Source organism: Clupea harengus, chromosome 18 (genome assembly GCF_900700415.2).
Source record: "Clupea harengus chromosome 18, Ch_v2.0.2, whole genome shotgun sequence".
Classification (NCBI taxonomy): domain Eukaryota; kingdom Metazoa; phylum Chordata; class Actinopteri; order Clupeiformes; family Clupeidae; genus Clupea; species Clupea harengus.
The window spans coordinates 2,353,230-2,368,487 of NC_045169.1; the positions used below are offsets into that span (position 1 = coordinate 2,353,230).

General features: G+C 41.5%; 1 protein-coding gene across 1 annotated transcript; it reads left to right on the forward strand.

The window, feature by feature from the left end:
* Positions 1–15: 15 nt before the first annotated feature.
* mmp14a (matrix metallopeptidase 14a (membrane-inserted)) lies at positions 16–14,307 on the forward strand. The gene is made up of 10 exons (XM_031584961.2): positions 16–590; positions 9,375–9,523; positions 9,688–9,810; positions 10,038–10,345; positions 10,472–10,633; positions 10,832–10,971; positions 11,222–11,360; positions 11,475–11,625; positions 11,902–12,017; positions 12,164–14,307. Exons 1-10 carry the CDS (start codon positions 492–494, stop codon positions 12,478–12,480), a joined length of 1,704 nt encoding a protein of 567 aa, XP_031440821.1. The 5' UTR covers positions 16–491; the 3' UTR covers positions 12,481–14,307.
* Positions 14,308–15,258: the final 951 nt, after the last annotated feature.

Sequence of the window (15,258 nt, forward strand, 5' to 3'; positions counted from 1 at the left end):
GTGGTGGAAGTGGAGGAGGAGGAGGAGGAGTGAGTACCACTCTTCCCTGCTCTGCCTTGCTGAAGTAGACTAACAACCACGTCTACAGCTAAGCAGGTCAGACCGAAGTAGAAGACAAGAGACAATCAAGATAACAAAGACAATCGATGGGTAGAATGGAGCTTAAACTGAGCTGACAGATTTGACTGAAATGCTGTGATAGTTTTTAGGCTTATGCATTCTTGTAGGCACACTGAAGTATTCTTTTCATGAAGAATTCAATAGGATAATATGTATTGATTTATTACGTTGAATAGCTAATTTCATCGCTCAGTTTTGGAATAACATACGGTAACCAAAAGGACAATTCTGGCAAATAGGACTTGTCGACTTTTTGCGGTTTCCACGGCTGCATAAAGTTTTTGTCTATTTTTTTTCCACACTTCTGTTGTTGTAGCCCACTATTTTTGTGAGAGTGGCAGTTCTTTTGGACAGTTTCTTCACCATTTGGAATGTTACATCGGCTGAAGATGTTGAGGTTGTTGTTCGGTGCGCTGGCAAGTATATTGTTGGCACAAGGAGGAACGACGGACACAGAAGTGAGACCAGAGGTATTCCCTAATTGTCACACTAGCCTAGCGCGCGCCCGCACGCACGCTCACACACTCAAACACAATATATGCTTTCTATGTCTTTGTTATTAAAAAGGGAACATATGATTTTTGAAAGATGTTAAGTTAGAGACCGTTTTTAATACGGCTACAAAAGTATTTCAAGAATAAGCTTCTGATTTGAATTACTTGAGTTTACTGGTTGACTAGGCCTATGCGTGGATAACCAAAACGAGGAGGTTGGAGACAATTATACTAGAGATGTGTGAAAGTGAAAGGTGCAGGAATACTTAATTTTGCAATGCACTAGTTCATGTTTAAGGCAACTTCTAAATGGCATGAAGAGTTAAGACTCCCCTGTCTTGAGTCACAATGACCTTGCACTTGGTGTATGTGAGCCAGACAGATGTGGTCAGACTTGCCATAAAGTGAGGGGTGGCGTTTGAGGAGCAACCATGAGAAGAAAATTAAATTGCACAAATTGTTACATTGCATAGACTGTAATAATCATATATGACCTCCATATTTTCCAGTAGCCTATGTCTTATTACAGTACAGCACATATGTCAGATATTGCAGTATGGCAGTAATTTTCCACCCATCATAAATCTCCCTTGTTGTCTATGCATGTAAGACACTAACATTTTGTACAGCACAACCAAGCATGCTAGGCCTACACATACAAACAACTACACAGTCGGAGGAATAATCATGACTTCTTTCTATCCGTGGCTGGCGGAGATGGCATTTTGTGTTCAAACCAAATGATATTACATACGCCTTAAAGTCTCAGTAATGAGTTTTTAACACGGAACAGCCTTCTGCTGTTTTGATTATGGAGGAGAGCTATTGGTGCCTATTCTGGAGGACCTGAGAGATGCAGAGCCAAAATGACAGAATGTGTGTCAAACGTTGTGTGTATGTGTGTTGTAGAAAGAGAGAGAGAGAGAGAGAGAGAGAGTGAGAAAAACTGTCTCATAGTGCAGAAGGAGGCTGTGAGTTTGTGTGTGTGTGTGTGTGTGTGTGTGTGTGTGTGTGTGTGTGTGTGTGTGTGTGTGTGTGAGAGAGAGAGAGAGAGGGAGAGAGAGAGAGAGAGAGAGAGAGAGAGAAAGAGAGAAAGAGATCCAGCCAATGATGACTGAAATTCTGTTTCTGTTTTTTTTTTTTTTCCGTTGGCACAGACTATTGGGGAACAACTGAGTCAGTCAGTTAGTTTCTCAGTTTGTGTTCATTTGACCTCTTTATAGGTCCCTACCTCCTCCAGTGTCTCGCTCTGCTCTCTGTATAAAACTTCTCTATTTGTTTTCACTTTGTCCAGTACATGGCCGTCCAATGGACCATGCTAGTTCATGTCATATAAAACACGTCACATCAGCAAAGGGCCAATACAGCTCAGAAACTAAATAGGCTATCAGCTTTTAGGTCAAAATAATGCCAATAAACATTAGTCTTTAAGTGAGTGAAAAACAATGTTACCGCTAGATAAATAAAAGTAAAACTGAGAGAGCCTGACAGAGCGATGCCAAGAATGCATGGTAAAGTATAACTAACCGCGGAATTCAGTTGTCTTGAAGCTTGACATTCTAACAGTTCTGAAACTCTTACATCTTGTGTGCTGTAATGCTCAACATAAGCGATTCCTTAAATATCTACCATTTTATCTGCAGATCTTAGTGTGTGGCCCCTTCCATGGGCCTGATGGGAATCATTATTACCAGAGAAACACCAAAAGCCATGTATCTTCTAAGCATCACTGCTGCACTGAACGTGAGCATTCATTTAAAGGCCTTAAGGTTGTAATGACAGATTATTGTATCCGAGATCCAGGGTCCATGTCCAAAAGGACACATTTTGGTCTTGGAGGTGATTTCATCTTCATCAAACATAAATCAAATAAATATGTGGATATAATATTTGGTAACTTGAATTCTGACTCTCTTGAAGAAACATTTAGGTTTTCAGGTAGTTTTGTGCTCCTGGTCCGAAACCCCATTGGAAATGTAAGAACAGCTTTTAGAGCATGCCGATGCCATAATATATTGCCAAAATACATCAGTTAGCACAGCTAGATAGCTTTAAACTGTGCGTGAGTTAAAGAGGCCAAGAACATTTTGGCAGAGAGAAACATTTCAATACAACACCAGCCAATTAGTCCTGCCAGACATAGTGCCTTTGAATGAGGTTCTGTGCAGCTCAGATGTGCTTGTTCAAGCATGTTCTTACTTTTAAAGATCCGTTTTGAGGATCACATTTAATGTCATCACATGCAAGTCTAAATGTTTTAAGTTGTATGAAAGCAACAGCCAATTAACAACTTGTAATGTATATGCCAATAATCAAGAAAGTTGTCAGGTGGGTAGCAGCTCTTAATAGTTCAGAAATTGAATGACCTCTGGTTTGTTTTTTCAGGTTTTGATTTCCTTACAAAAAAATCAAATGAGAATATAGAACGTTCCCATTACAAATGTGCAAGAAAATGTCATTGCTCATAAAATATTTGTATTGGATGAACGTAACCTTTCTCATTGTAGAATGCATATCACACAAATGGCATTATGCATAAAACATTAAGTTTACTTACAGTAACTAATGCATTTTTTAAAGTAGCTTAACGTGTATTGTCGTGTGATATAGCTAGCATGCAGTATTTCTGAAATTTGTGTTGTAGCACAAACTCATTGTACAATATTATATTGAGAAGCCTCCCCGAGTCTTTTGCTGTAGTTTGTTAATTTGACTGTTTTCATATGGGACGGTGCCAACCTGGGTGAGGTGTTGCCTGGACAACCCACTTGCCAATTGTTGCTCCTTGACCATTTTAGGTTCAATGGTGCTCAGTGTTAACTGACCGTAAATAAAGGATTCTTCATATGGTTCCTCATGGATGTTGTTCAGGAAGTTGACAAGAAATCAAGGATCAGTCATAATCGATGAGCAGCTAAGCTTTCCCGACCTGCTTGAATAGCCTATGCCACACAACTCTTCACGCCGGCACTGGTCACCTCTCACCTAGACGACTGCAGTGCTGCCAGATTGTGTGTGGTCAAACGTCCAAAGGATCCAAAACGCAGCAGCACACCTGCTAGAATGAGTACATTAATCATTATTATTTAGGGGTTCGGGACCATAGAGAAAAAATGGTCATGATATTATTTGTTTTTGATGCGATTCTGGTCCACAGTTTCAACTAGTTATCTCCTGACTCTTGCCATGTAAGTTCAAGAGTCATGTCTGACCCTTCTGGACTAACTAGGCTTAAGTGTTTAAGTGTTTCCATGCAGAAAAAAAAATGGTGATATACCATCTGAAAGCTCTTCAAAAGAGATAATATTTAAAAATATATGGTGATATACCATCGGAAAGCTCTTTGAAAGAGATAACATTTAAAAAGCCAAATGGCAAAGACAAAAAAGTGCATGACCTGAGGTATTAGTTTACCATCGGACAGCACAGCCATGTTGGATGCAAATGTGGAGTAACAGCAAGAAGCCATTAGCCTTGTTAGCTCAGTGCTATTTGCCTTCTAATAGTAGAATAGCATTAAATTCCTATAACATTACAGATTATTCAACTATGAGGCCTTCTTTGACTACTTAAAACTTACATTATCATGAGCTGCCTTTAGCCATGAGCTTATCTTGACATAGTGACTCTACTTATCTTGTAATACTAACAGAAAAAACACACACACTAAAACAAATAGAACTGATTTTGAAATTGATGGTGTGAGAGAACATATGTCCTAACTATATTATGGTGCATTAGCATTTAAGGAATGATAGATATAGATGTGTATCAACATTGAAGTATAAAATACTTATTTTAGCACATTGGATCATTTGAAAATAGAAATATCTTTGCATGTCAAAAATGATTGGCTCTTGTTTGGAAAATACAGAATGACCCCCACACTTCAAATGACCCTGAATCAAAGATCATTTTTCAGGGTTCATTGCACTACGTTGATGATGCCACCCAAAAAACTTTCCTCTGTGGACTTGAGTGTCTTTTCCAGGCTGTAGATTTTGACCAGGCTGCTAGTGTTTACCATGCTACTGCTGAATCACGGCTCACATACACGGCTGGCTTTACTCTCCGTGAGCCCAGCCATAAAGCACACCTTTGATGCCGGCTTCAGGGAGTTCCAGTGCAGACAGGAGTTCTGGGAGTTGTTGTTGGCAGCACGAGGAGATATCTGACAACGCAGAGTGACAGAGCAAAGAGTGCTTTTCGAGAGCTGCCAGAAGCCCCCAATTGCTGGAGCTACAGCAAGAGGCTGGAAGAGAGGGAGGGAGGGAGGGAGGAAAGACACAAAAGGAAGGAGTTTTGGTTGCCATGCCAGTTTAAGGTCTGACTGTTACTGACAAAAATGGGGTCACAAAACCAGAAGAATTTCTTATGATTCTTGTGTCATTATGTGTGTGTGTGTGGGTGTTTTTGTTTGTTTGTGTGTGTGTGTGTGTGTGTGTGTGTGTTTGTGTGTGTGTGTGTGTGTGTGTGTGTGTATGTGTGTTTGTGTGGGTGTATGAGTGATTTAGGGAGACCATGAGTTGGAAGAGAGAGCTGACCCTAAACCTACAGTGGTTGCATATAACTGAGCCTTGTTCTTCTAACCTCAGCACACCTCCACCCTCTGCCTCGACCTGTTTGCTTTGGCCGTGTCTGTGCACAGTAAAGCACTGAAGGTGTTCAATTGTGCTCGGCCCCTTCACTTCCTCCCCTACTACACCCCATGAAACACTTCCCCAACTTCTTCATTCGCCTTAACTCGCATTTACTAACCTGTGATTAACCATTATTCACTGGACCCTCACTGCAATGTAGGTGGGGGTTCAAGTAGAGATGGGTTTGAGTAGAGATGGGTTTGAGTAGAGATGGGTTTGAGTACAGATGGGTTTGAGTACAGATGGGTTTGAGTAGAGATGGGTTTAAGCTGTGTAAGGACCGTAATACTTGTGGTATTACAGAGAAATTCCATTTAATTTTGCTGTTTGCATTTGTGGTGAGCAAAGAGACACAGTCTGTCTGCAAAAGCAGCACGCACACACACACACACACACACACACACACACACAAACACACACACACACACACACACACACACACACAAACACACACACACACACACACACACACACACACACACACACACACACACACACACACACACACACACACACACACACACACACACACAACCTCACACAAACACACACAAACACAAACACACACAACCTCACACACACACACGCACACAACCTCACACAAACACAAACACAGGCCCACTCATATTACACTCACATTCATCAGAGGTGTGTTAAATAAAATGGCACTATAGACTGCATAGCATCATATTATCTGACAATGATAGACCAGGGTCCTCAGAAATAATGTTTTTTATAATGGAATTCTTAGTGCAGTCACAGAGAGTGTATACCCTTCTTCGAGTATCACAATGTTACATGTCAAATACTGCTCTAAACTAACTTCAAGTCTTTGAGGAATGGGAACAACTGACATTACATGGTCAGCTCAATTTAATGACTTGCAAGAGCCAATATATTTTTTTTCCTTTTCTTTTTATTGAAGAACAGATGCAAGTAATACAATGTACAATTAAAGCAATTTCTTCAACAAACAACCCTCCCCACCTCCCAGCGAACCCCTCCCGCCCTTACCTTGGAGCTCCATAAAGTACAAGTTCAACACAAAATGATAATGGTTCCATGAAAAAAATAAAAGCGTCAGCATACGGGATGCTAGAAACATTGACAGCCTTCATAATGTACAAAGTGTTTTAATATACATGGGATTCAAATTTTATGAAATCTTATATTTTATGTGTTCAAGTTCATAGGGTGTCAATCTAAGCCTATAAACCGTACTACAGCCAGCTGCTGCCACTTTGTCAAATAGGAGTTGCCATGTTTTGAGGAAGATAGTATCTCTGTTAGAAAACGTATAGTGAACTCTCTCCATATGTAGCACATTCTCCAGATTCCCAAGCCACTGCTGGAATAGAGGACTAGCCTCTGTCTTCAACGGTTGTGAGATAAGGTGTTTGACCAACAGTGTACAAAATGGCTTGCCTCTAATGGAAGGTATATCAAGGACCGATATTTTTAAGAAAGCCATACAAGTGACAGCAATACATATGTTCCACAGAACCTAAAATATGTCTCACAAGGTGATGATGCCTGTGATGTGTCTGTCTGGTCTCATTTACACAACTGTTTAATCACACGGAGTTCTGGAGCGTCAGACAGCTGCTTATGACCATTAGTCATGCAATACCACTTCCTGTGTCTGAGTCATGGCCATCTTGTGACTCTTCAGGTGGTCTAAAGGAAGTCCAGATAATAGCTGTTGCCATGTTTGTTGAAGCTTTGCACAGGTCTCATGTCTCATAGGTCTCATGTCTCTCATAGAAGATGCTACTGACTCTGTCTAAATGCTAATACAGGGCAGCACTGACCTATACATCTTTTAGTACTAGTTTATTACTTTAGCTTCCCGTCCTAACTGGCACTTCGACTAGTGCGTAACTCGCAATTACGGCAGTTACATTTCTGCACTTCTTTTTTTCATTTTATTTATTTTTGTTATATTTCTTATGTAAAGTAGTATTTATTTATTGTTACACACACAGGTTCTATTGCTCGTAGCTTGACTATTCTCTCCCTTGTACGTCGCTTTGGACAAAAGCGTCTGCTAAATGACTAAATGTAAATGTATATAACTGGTTCATATATACATACAGGCTTATACATAGGAACAATGTGCTCGTCTTCTGTGCTGTTCTATCCTCTTACCTGTCTTATGGTCTTTCGTCCAAGACTTTTTTTGCCCTGCCTTGCCTTTATGATGGTTAAACCTTTCTGCAGTACCAGTCTGAGACAGAGGCCTCTCCATAACAGATCCCCTTTGTGTTGCTGGATTAGACACAATGTTTCCTCTGTGGAAAACCTTAAAAAAAAAGTTTACCTTTGTCTTTCTGGTTCAGAAGAGCGCACAGTGCTCGGCACAGTGTTACTAGTGCCATAACAATTCTTCTGGGACTTAGAGGGTGAAACTACGTGGCATTGTGTTTTACTGTTACTTTTAATAGCGTAGTTCTTTCCCCTAACTTTATATACTGTACAAAGAATGTCTACACCACAAGTGCAAACTCTTGCTATTCAAGAGTCTTTGAAGTGTACACTGACCTTATTACTAAGAAACTAAAGTAGCAAAAGGTAGGATTGTAGACAAAAGCTAGTTTAGCCTAACTGTCCTGTGTACATCCACACTGCCTTCAGCAATATTTCAGACACTGTCCTCTGTCAGATGGTTAATGTGCGATGGTTAATCTCAAGAATTGGCACTAATAGATCTTAAAAGGGCTTTGTATGTGCAGAGGTTGCTTTGCAGCACAGAGAATAGCAAACATGTATGTATTTTGGTACAGTATTCACAAGATCTGCTCTAAACCCTTGTTTTATGCAACTACAACAACATCAGTGCTGATATGTTGGTAATACTGATTATCTAGGTGGAGTAGAAAAATGTATTACACTGAGAACAGTAACCTACTTTCATTTACACAGAAGCCCATAGTATAGAGAAGTGGAAATTGATAGATAAACATAGGTGGTACCGAGTGACAGTTCTGAAAATCAAAAGAAAGAATGAGAAGATGTAGAATGCTAAATCTTGATTAACTAATAATGTTTCCAGGTCTATGATTAAACTTTCTCAGTTCCTCCTACTTGTCCTCCTCCTAACATACAGTGATAGGGATTGGTGTGTAAATAACTCTTCTGAGATTTATGGACACTAAATCAGCCGATGGAAGTCGTTGCTTTTAACAACTCGACAGGTCAGATACAAAGGATAAAAGATTAGTGATCTGCGCCATGAACCACGAGCATCAGTGGCTTCTCTTTGTCAGTGATGGGAGTCAGTGGTATGGCCCCTGAAGGGGGAACGTGACCAGGCACAGGGTTACACGGAACCTGAGCATGCAAAACCTCATCCAAACACACACTTAATTTCATATGGTTGATGGTTGATGAGTGGTGTTCTGTCTGCAGCTCCCAGTTGGCGGTGAGTCCTTTAGACACTGTGTCAGCAGTGAGCAGTAATCCCAATGGAATGTGCTACATCTCACACAGAAATGGGTGTTACTTGTGGAAACAGCTTTGTGTTCAGTGTGGGTATGAGGGCTCTGTGACTGTAATGCTGAAAAAATCTAGATGTCTGTTTTGTGTCATATTACAGGGATTTGTACATAGCACACGTTTGCATTTTGTAATTAAGAGAATTTTAGAAATGGGAGAAGTCAGGGAATTAGCCTGGCGAGGAATTTGATTTGTCAAGTGAAATGAAGTACAGGCATTCAGAACAATAAAAAAAGAAGCAACTCTCCAACATTGAACATATGGTACATACATATTGCTACCAGCATATTAGGCATTATAGTAAAGATATACATCATATATCACACATATGACATACAGTATGAAATCATAAATATAACCACAATCAAACAATTGCCTCAAGCGGGATGTATACTAAGCATGAATAAGATAGAGCGATTGGTATAGACGCACTATATTACTTTGATCTTTTTTTCCAAATGGAAATACTTTACCACCCAAAGGCCAACCAAGGGTAGAGAGATAACACAGTGACCTTTACTGGGATAATAAGCAAGTTGAAATGCTTACGTTTGTAATGCTAAGTTTGGAGAATAATGAAAATGATTTCCAGATGTTTTCTGACTTCACCCTCTGTCGTTCTCAGATGTGGTTGCAGCAGTATGGGTACCTGCCCCCGGGAGATGTTCGGGCTCAAGCTATACGCTCCCCTAAGTCCATTCGCACTGCCATCTCATCCATGCAGAAGTTCTACGGCCTCACTGTCTCAGGGAAGATCGACCCAGCAACCATCTCGTGAGTGCCACACCCTCAGGCTGTCAGGGTGCCAACCAAAACTACCCATGACAAGATCATGCCGATTTTACCATGACAGTCTCAGATATCACACAGGCTTCCTATTGTTGAAAATTGAAAATTTGCTGGGAACGTCATTGTGATTCTCACTCTGTTGTTTCCAGGGCGATGAAGCGTCCTCGCTGCGGTGTGGCTGATAAGTTCGGCTCGGAGCTGAAGAGCAACCTGAGGAGAAAGCGTTACGTTATCCAAGGCCTCAAGTGGGACAAGAGAGAGATCACTTTCAGGTGAGGCCCCGTCCTTTAATGGAATCACAGCCTAACATTCAAAGTGGTAAATATGGTTGGGACCAAGCATTCCATTTAAATTGAGTTTAATTACTACTTTTTGTCTGAAATTAAGTTGTAATGTTAAAACATGAAAAAAAATAAACAGATACAATGAAATGAATGGTATTAAAATGGGAGTGGACATATAACCTTAAAATTAATCTCTTTCTCTGTCTTCATTTCAGCATACAAAACTACTCCCCTAAAGTAGGCGAGCATGAGACCTTTGAGGCCATCAGGAAGGCCTTTAAGGTGTGGGAGAAAGTGATTCCTCTCAGATTCCGTGAGATCCCCTACAGCCACATCAAGGGCAAAGTTGACAAGTTTGCAGACATCATGCTCTTCTTTGCGGATGGTTTCCATGGCGACAGTACACCATTTGATGGCGAAGGGGGCTTCTTGGCCCATGCTTATTTCCCTGGGCCGGGCATCGGGGGCGACACTCATTTTGACAGCTCAGAGCCATGGACAACAGGCAATGAGGACCAAGGCGGTAAGACAACGATACATGGTTAACTTATGGTGAGCCAAAATGTGCTCCCAGACTACAACGGAATATTTTTCCTGGTTGCATATTTCAAAAAATAAGGAATGCTCTGAATTTCACCATCTATCTCAGGTAATGACATCTTCCTGGTGGCTGTGCATGAGCTCGGCCATGCCCTGGGTCTGGAACACTCCAACAATCCATCAGCCATCATGGCACCGTTCTACCAGTGGATGGAAACTGAGAACTTTGAACTGCCCGACGACGACCGCCTAGGAATCCAGCAGATCTACGGTGAGTCATAAGACTCTTATTTAGCCATTATAGCCATTATATACATCAAGGCGATCAGACCAGGCATTCAGATGAGATACTTCAAACACTTACTTCTTATACAGCGTCAGCTCAGAATATTATGAACATGAATATCTCACCTTAATGCACACGGAGCCCTAAGATTTCAGCAGTCACAGATATCATCTCTTTCCACAGGAACCAGGACAGGGGAACCGCCTGCTCCTCCCAAGCCCACCCGCAAACCTGACCCGCGAAAGCCCTCTCACGGCCCTGATATCTGCGAAGGCCACTTTGACACAATTGCTATGTTGAGAGGAGAGAAGTTTGTCTTCAAGGTGAGACTTTACATGAGAGCTGACTCCCAGACAGTATCTAACCCTCTAGTGGAAAACTGACAGATAAGGGCTGGGCCCCTTACAGATCTAGGCTGGGCCCCTTATAGATCTAGGCTGGGCCCCTTATAGATCTAGGCTGGGCCCCTTATAGATCTAGGCTGGGCCTGATCTCCTCAACATGCACTCAGCTTCTTATGAAAGAGGGGGGCTCAGTAGAAGCCTAACAGTTTCTGTTTTCTCCACGATGCAGGATAAGTGGCTGTGGCGTGTGCGTGACAACAAAGTCCTGCAAGGATACCCCCGGCTCATTGAAAACATCTTTAAGGGTCTGCCAGACACCATTAACGCAGCTTACGAACGCAACGATGGGAAATTTGTTTTCTTCAAGGGTGGGTCACCAACGAGTGTTTTTTTGTGATTCAGACATTCAGCTGTTCATCTTCTTAGATGCAGTCATATAATCTTTTATTTGTTTTCAACTTCTTTTGCTACCACACACTTAGATCAAAGGTATTGGGTGTTCAATGAGTACACCATGGAGAAAAGCTACCCTAAGAGTCTGAAGGAGATGGGTACTGGGCTTCCCAAAGACAAGCTGGATGCTGCTATCTTCTACACTCCCACTGGCATGACGTATTTCTTCAGGGGAGACAAGTGAGTGACAAACATATCTACAAAATGTCAGTGACAAACGTATCTACAAAATGTCAGTGACACACGTATCTACAAAATGTCAGTGACACACATATCTAAAAATGTCAGGGACAAACCAGAGCTTCAAAATTTGGGAACTGTGACTTAGTCTCACATGATGGTGACGCTGTCTCCTTCCTCTTTCTGTTTATTCCCCATCTTCACACTTCACATCCTCTTGCTCATCACCACTGCTCTTCCACTTGTGTCCACCATCTGTGTGTCTCTGTGTCTCAGATATTACCGCTTTAATGACAACACTCAGTCTGTGGACCCTGACTACCCCAAACCCATCAGTGTGTGGAAGGGAGTTCCCAGCAACCCCAGAGGCGCCATGATGAGTGAGGATGGAGGTACACGCTTCTCTCCACACGGTCATGTTTGCATGTGTGTGAGAGTCAGACGCATGGATGAATGAATGAGTGGCAATGTTCTCAGCAACATTCTTCTCCACGGTTGCCATCAGATCTCATCCTGCATTCTGCTCCTTGCTCCCCAGAATTCACGTACTTCTACAAGGCCAATAAATACTGGAAGTTCAACAACCAGCACCTGAAGGTGGAGTCTGGCTTTCCCAAATCCGTCCTGAGTGGCTGGATGCAATGTGACAGCGAGGATCCCAAGAAGGGTGAGACCGACGTCTACTTCGAGGTGGACGAGTCCGGGCAGGAGGGGGTCGGAGCCACCGCCGTGGTGGTACCTCTCTTCTTGTTGGCGTGTGTGCTTTGCACCCTGGGAGCTCTGCTGTTCTTCCGCAGATACGGCACCCCTCGCCGTCTGCTTTACTGCCAGAGGTCCCTGCTGGACAAGGTGTAAAAAGGGAAAGGTACGACACAGACCAGCAAGAGATAGATAGATAGATGAGACAGACAAATGAGAGGGCTATGAGGAAAAAGGGGAGGGTTGGTTTAAAGGAGAATGGTATGGTACTGGGTAAAGTAGCAGAATGGGGGATGATGAAGTGAAAGAGGAAGATGAGGGGGGACTTGAATGGGTTTTTTTTAGGGGATATCGAAGGGGTCAAAGGGGTCAAAGACAAGAAGAGGTTTCTGCTTCAAAGAAAGATGTCTGTTTATGTTTATATATTTACATTGTACAGTTATGTCTTCTGGCTCTTTGAACAAACCCAAACAAGAGAGAAATGCAAAGATTGGATATCCAGGTATTCCCGAGGGGTATCTCTCATCAGGTTCTCTTCTAGTGACTGCCCAGGTCCCTTTCCGAAGATCTCTGTTTCAAACTTGACTCCAGCTGTATCGCTGTATGGTTAGCATTCTTTATTTTTTCCTCCTTTTTTCTTTTGTATCTTTTGATAAGACAACACCAGAAAATGTCCCCCATTTGCTTCTCATAAATTACCCCTGTATCAAGCCATTTGCTTATCACGAGCACGGTGAGCAGGAGGAGCTCAGTCCATATCTTCACCCTTCAGTGCACTTTTGCCCTCAGATCTCGAAGAGTACAGGACACCATGCGTGTGTCGACATGAATGTTTTTGAGGAGACCACAGAAACACATTTCTCCTGTTATTTGGTACGGATTCTGGGAGTCAATACATACAATTGTTACTGCTTAGCATTATGAAGGACAACTTTGATATGAGTGTTTACTAGTTACAGTGTGTACAGAAAGGTGTATGCGCTGTTAAAAGTGCATTGTGAGTGCCTTCTAGAGACAGACAAACCCTTTATACTCTGCTACATGTCTGAACTGGAAAAACTGAAACATTCCCCAACTCCAAGCAAACTAAAACATTTGATTACAAATGAAGGCCTTTAGCACTTACTTTAAAACAAAACAGAGGTGACAGAAGAGCAAAGAGCAAATTTGGATCAAATTGTATTCCTTTTTTATGACTTAAATGACTAAACAAATGGGTATTTAACACTATCATTAACCATTATTTAATATCCAGTATGATGTAATTGTTAGACCTAGTCTGAAATCAAAGCATGCATCAGATTAGGATGGTATTCACCCTTCCAGCAGCCCCCTGCTCTCTCTGCTTCTTTGAGGTGACCTAGGTGGCAGCCATTTTGTACAGTGAGGGATAGGTCAGTTGTGTGGAGAGAATTAATCAGTTCCTGATTGAACCCAGTTTAATGGATTTCTCTCAGAGTAGAGCATTTTTGATTGGAACAATTTGAAGTAAATTGTGTTTTTTTTTTTTGTTGCTATTATTATAATTATTATTGTTTTGTACAACTATTGCTATTGTTGTGGCTATTATGATTATTGATTTTTTTTTTTTATTGTTCTCCACTTTGTACTCTAAATGTATTTCTATTAGTGTCATTGCAAGTCCTGCTGGACAGAGGCATTCCATGGCAGATTTTTAAAACTGCTATCAAACTTGTATCATGTTGCTCCATCGGGTGAGGTGTGAGCGAGGAAAAGCAGGGAAGGTTTCTTTATGTGAAGCCTGCTTGTGTTCATAGTAGTTATCATGTGACGACAACAATTGACATTTTTTTAAAAGCCTGATGTATTGTCTAGAAAGATTCAAATGCAAAGGAAGCAGCTTAAACCAATGTTGCTGGTAATTCTATTTATAACGATTCTGAAGGAAGGGAACAAGTTGTTGCTTGCTACAATCTTTTTGTATTTTATGAATGCAAAAATAAAGTTATTTTCTAAACGTTATTTATTCTTCTCCCCCATTACCCCCAACATTGCAAGCATTTTTTGGCATCTGGGAAATTATTTTTGTGGCATCAGACACATCCAGGAATTCCCACTATCTCAACTAGGTTGTTTTCTCCTTCTCTCTCTCTCTCTCTCTCTCTCTCTCTCTCTCTCTCGCTATGGTGAGGTGTCATGCTTTTTCTCAGAAATGGAGGTGGTTGGGTGGATTGTGGGTGGTTACTGTGGACACAGGGTCTGTTGAATGACTGCTTTCAGAGAACAGTTTTCCTGGTGGATTCTGCCGACAACATCTGGAATATGCAAAATGCTAAATGTCTGCGCTTCTTGTTTCAGTATCTTCATGCCTTTTTTTCTGTAAAAGAAGAAACGAAGGAATACTTAGTTTCCATCCCTTTGCTCTCGTCTTCTTTCCTGTCTCATGCATTTCAACCACATTGCAAAAACTGCTCCATTTTTTTTTTTACGAGGCTTTTAACTAAAACCACTCCTCCAGTCACCGCAAACATCCCTGGTCTGTTTTCCCTCTCTTCTTTTCCCCCTCCCACTCCTTCCCATCCTCTCTCTCTTTTTCGTCCCTTCAATAGTTACACTTAGGACCTTGCCTTTCTCCTGAATTTAAGGGGAATCTCTTCTGTCCGAAGATGTCTCACACGTGTGTTCCTCATTCTCTCTCAGTGTTTGCTCACGTTCTGGATGGCCATTTTACAATTGCGAACTCCTCACTGGCAATTCAGTTTTATAGTGGAAAACTGACCCTGAAAATGATGTGTGTGAACAAAAATGCCACTTATCTAGAGCGAAACCCAAACTCCAAACTCAACCAGTGCTGGTTTGTATTTTGATTCTACTTCACTTCAGTGTAGGTAACTTACATCAGTCATACTCAGAAGAAATAAAGTCAAAAGTGAAAAAGATTTGTATTTCCTCATTCCACAGGTGAAATCCCTT

Bases quoted from the DNA above. Each gene is read 5' to 3' on its own strand.
- mmp14a (XM_031584961.2), top strand. From the start codon at position 492: ATGTTACATCGGCTGAAGATGTTGAGGTTGTTGTTCGGTGCGCTGGCA. The intron at 10,346-10,471 runs GTAAGACAACGA...CATCTATCTCAG, and splicing joins AGGCAATGAGGACCAAGGCG to GTAATGACATCTTCCTGGTG. The intron at 10,634-10,831 runs GTGAGTCATAAG...CTCTTTCCACAG, and splicing joins AGGAATCCAGCAGATCTACG to GAACCAGGACAGGGGAACCG.